The sequence below is a fragment of the Carya illinoinensis genome, chromosome 10 (genome assembly GCF_018687715.1).
Source record: "Carya illinoinensis cultivar Pawnee chromosome 10, C.illinoinensisPawnee_v1, whole genome shotgun sequence".
In the NCBI taxonomy this organism is placed as follows: domain Eukaryota; kingdom Viridiplantae; phylum Streptophyta; class Magnoliopsida; order Fagales; family Juglandaceae; genus Carya; species Carya illinoinensis.
In genome coordinates, this window is record NC_056761.1 from 17,025,982 (window position 1) to 17,030,061 (window position 4,080).

General features: G+C 33.3%; 1 protein-coding gene across 2 annotated transcripts; it reads right to left on the reverse strand.

Moving 5' to 3' along the window:
* Nucleotides 1-1,199: 1,199 nt before the first annotated feature.
* Nucleotides 1,200-2,982, reverse strand: LOC122278145 (peptidyl-prolyl cis-trans isomerase FKBP13, chloroplastic). 2 transcript variants are annotated; one of them, XM_043088246.1, is made up of 5 exons: nucleotides 2,548-2,981; nucleotides 2,292-2,384; nucleotides 1,827-1,887; nucleotides 1,671-1,739; nucleotides 1,200-1,554 (listed from the first exon to the last, which is right to left on the reverse strand). In XM_043088246.1, the coding sequence occupies exons 1-5, from the start codon at nucleotides 2,911-2,913 to the stop codon at nucleotides 1,490-1,492; spliced, it is 654 nt and encodes a 217-aa protein (XP_042944180.1). In that variant the 5' UTR covers nucleotides 2,914-2,981; the 3' UTR covers nucleotides 1,200-1,489. The 2 variants fall into 2 exon arrangements, with proteins under 2 accessions (XP_042944180.1, XP_042944181.1); XM_043088247.1 differs by lacking the exons at nucleotides 1,200-1,554; nucleotides 1,671-1,739 and having other exon boundaries at nucleotides 1,826-1,964; nucleotides 2,548-2,982.
* Between the last annotated feature and the right edge of the window lie 1,098 nt (nucleotides 2,983-4,080).

The window sequence follows — 4,080 nt, forward strand, 5'->3', positions numbered from 1 at the left end:
TACTAATCTTGAGAGAGTATAAGGTTGAAGACTATTCATAGATAGTGTTGATTACTATTTAGAGATATTTTCTGTGGCAAATATACTTAATCAGAAAGTATTAAATGCTTCTCCACTCGTTACATTTATCAATTTATCTGTACTTTATTATATAATATTTCATTTTTTGTCTTGTTCATTAGTGATCAGCACTCTCTGTCATAGTACATTTAAATATAGTTAAAATAATGAATTGAGATAAAAGTTAAATAAAATATTATTAAAATATAATTTTTTAATATTATTAATATTTTAAGAATTGAAAAAAATTAAATTATTTATTATAGTTTATATAAAAATTTAAAAAAATTATAATGATGAGATAAGATAAAACAATTTCACTATCTAAACAGCCTTTAATATTCTCATGTACCGAGACTCAAGAATCTTATTACCCTCAATAATTTTACATACAACCATAAAGTGTGTAAACGCTTTATAATCGTTTTGAAAAAGAGTGAAATATATTATTAAAAAATTAATTTTTATCATGTGATCCCATATTTTATTCATTTTTTCTAAAACGATTATGCAATAGTTATATAATTCATAATTGCAAATTTTCTTTATCACCCTAGACCAAGATGAACATGTGTATTCTGGCCATTACCATTTTGCCTCCGATAGGCTTGCCACCCGCTGTTCGGCAAGACTCCCTCCAAAACCCATAAATATCAGGAGTTGTGATGATGAGGAAAAAAAAAAAAAAAGCCAGCTCGCGGCCTTTATTGGGAAAGGTATTCCATGGGTTGATTTCCATTTTGAGGCCCAAGAAAACCCAGACCCATCTACGTTGGGTCTAATTGGGCCGGACCAATTTGTGGATATGGGCACTGGAAGCCTTTATCTCCAACAGACCAGAAGTAGAAGATCTTCTGGAATTTTGTTGCAGGATAGAACTTCTCATTCGAAAAATTGCCCATAAGATCCAACAAGTCAAACCAAAACTCATAAATTTCTTGACTGTCATTTTTCACGCACACTCTGTAGCGCGAATCCCCTCCCCTGAGCCTCTTCACCATGTTGATCAAGCAAAAAGGATCCACAAATACCACAAGACCCAAGCAGAGGATGAAACTTGGGTACCCCTCCAGAAGGTTTACGCAGAAAACCTCCAATGCCAAATTGCCATAGATAAAGAAAATTTCTCAATGCTGCAATTGTCTGTAAGCAGTGGTGTAAGCCATTCAAAATTAAGATGCCACCCATGACTGGAAAATGGCTCCTCTTATCCATGGATTGGCAAATGAAGAACATACATTGAACTGCAAACTTGATTGCTTGATTGCCTCAAGATGGGTCAGAAAAGGGGAAAAAGTGTTGCTGCCCTGAATAGTTTTCAAAGGTCAATTCACTCTTTAGTTGATAATGATGTACATTCTTTAAGAGTAAAAATAATAAAAGAAGGTTACTCAGACACCCTTTCTCTTTGGCCAGTGGCTGCTACTTCTCATGCCTTGCCAACAAACTCCACATCGAAGAGGAGAACGGAATCTGGTGGAATAACACAGGAACCTGCAAATACAACGTAAACTTAAGGCTTAAGATGTGTGAGTAACCTACTTTTAAATGTAACTGGGGAAATTGATCAGGTGTAAAGAAATGGCATTGTAAAAGATGACAGAGCTAACCTCCTTTGCACCCAGCCCCTCTTATGCCATATGCAAGTTCTGGAGGAAGCTTTAGCGTGCGTTTCCCCCCTAAAGCAAGCAGGAAAAAATTTCTAAATGCATGTTACAAAAATTATATTGCATGGAAGATGATTCATGGATGATTTCTCTTTGTACCAGGAAGCATGGGAGGTACTCCATCACCTCCTAGAATTCCTTGGTCCCAGCCCTTGATGACCTATGAGATCCATGAAAATCAACCTTGATGCTTTCAAAGTCCCAACAACAAACATGCAAAAAATGGAGAGCTCTGCCCTATCAAGAGCCATTTACAAATTTTGAAAAGTGAGGAGATGGAAACTACTTATTATGGGATTACTAATAATCTGAAAATAAAAATAGTTTCATTTCCATTTTTCCAATATATAATTGATTTACAGATGGAAGAGTAAGGTTCTAAGAATTAAGCCATCTTGAATGAACCATCTACAACATATATATATATATATATATATATATATATATATATATATATATCTTTCGAAGCAATACTTTTGCTCCGGTTAAGCCACATCATCATTTTATTGTATTAAATCACTATAAATTGAAGAAATAGACAGGAAGTGTTCTACACATAAATACCTCACCAACACCGACACGAAATGTAAGAGGCTTTCCACGATTGTAGCTGCTGTCGAAAACTTTCCCATTCTCCAATTTGCCGACATAGTGTGCCTGTTCCCAGTTCATTCATTGAAACATCATACACCTTATGACATATAATAAGCATTTAATATATCAGAGAAAGAAGGGCTCCAAGACCATCATACGTACAGCAGCTCGATTGCCATCTTTACATGCAAATCTCAGGGTAAAATTAGATATAATTAGATGTCACCTTAATCAGCTGTCCTTTGATAGCCTCAGGGCCAGTTCCAACAACTTTATCGCAGAAGGCGAGGCCTGAAGGTGTTACAGTAAGTTCACATGGAGCTGCGTTGGCTGCTGCTGCACTGGCTTCTGGTTGCAAGAGAGCCTCAAGCAAACCAAAACAGAAGCCGAAACCAAGTGCTTCTCTTCTCCCTAGGAGAGTTGGGTTTACATTTTGCTGGGTTGCAGGAGGCGAAGTGCTGTTTTTGGATTGGCTTGAGAAACTGATATTTGATGTTTTTGTGGAATCGAAGTCTTTTATGAGTGATCTTGTTTTGGGTGTGCTAAACTTTCTGGGATTCACGGTCCCAACTGAAAATGCCAGCGAGTTCATCTCCAGTCCTCGACCAACCAGTTCTTTTGAAACAGGATAGGCTTCTGCAAGATGAAAGTGGGATTTCTATAAAATGTACCAATAAGATTCAATATCCAATGTAGGTGGGCATAGCATGGGCTAGGATGCGCTAACTGGACCTATTTCCAGCCCATTATTAGTCAAACTTACTTAATTTGTACATGAACAAGTTTGCACCTTTTTTTATTTTTCTTGGCAATGAACATTTTACAACTAAGTGGAACATGGATCTCTGACCTATGAAGGAAGAAAAACTTAGGCATACGGCTTTTAGTCTGCATTTTCGGAAGGTTTTGGGCATATTTGAACCTTTGAAGTATCTTAGAATTTTGTAAATATTAATGAAATTATTTGAATAAAAATGTTTTATTAAATTTTAATAAAAGAGAAAAAAATTAAATAAAAATATTATGAAGTTGAAAAATTATTTGAATATAATTTTTCTTTTGAAGTTTGTAAAAGTAGTATTGATTTTTATATTTTGTTTCAAAATTTATAAAAGTTGAATTGGTTTTTATATTGGATGATGATACCCTTATACCTCATTTACTATTACTTTACAACTTAATAATTTTTTTAATTTTTTTATTATTTGAATATGGATTAAAAATCCTAGAACATGACCTTATTGTATAATTTAAAATAAAATAAATTCAATCAACCAACATAATAATGTAAATTAATTAAAAATAAATTCAATTTTACAAAATTGACAGAATGTTATGCAAGAATTTCTTTTTCTGGGATTTTCAATTCAGATTCAAAGAGCAAATGAAAAAAAAAAAAAAAAAAAGTAGTAAAACAATAGTGAAAGAAGTGTAACGGTATTATTACCCTTTTGTATTTGGATAATCATTAGACCAAAAAGTTGAGAATTTAAAACTAATAAATTGTTTCGTGTTTGAGTAGTATTTTCAAAGGAAAATTTGAAAATTCTTTAGCTGTCCAAACATTAATTGGACTAAGAATAGATAATAGAGTTATGTTGCATTCTCTCATTCCACCTTTCATTGCTATATGCTCGTTTAGTATCATTCACCAACCATTAGAATAATAATTATTTTTTAAAATAATAAATTAAAATATTGATAGATAATAGCAGTCAATACAGTGGATATGAGTGCGACAAAGATATACTATATAATA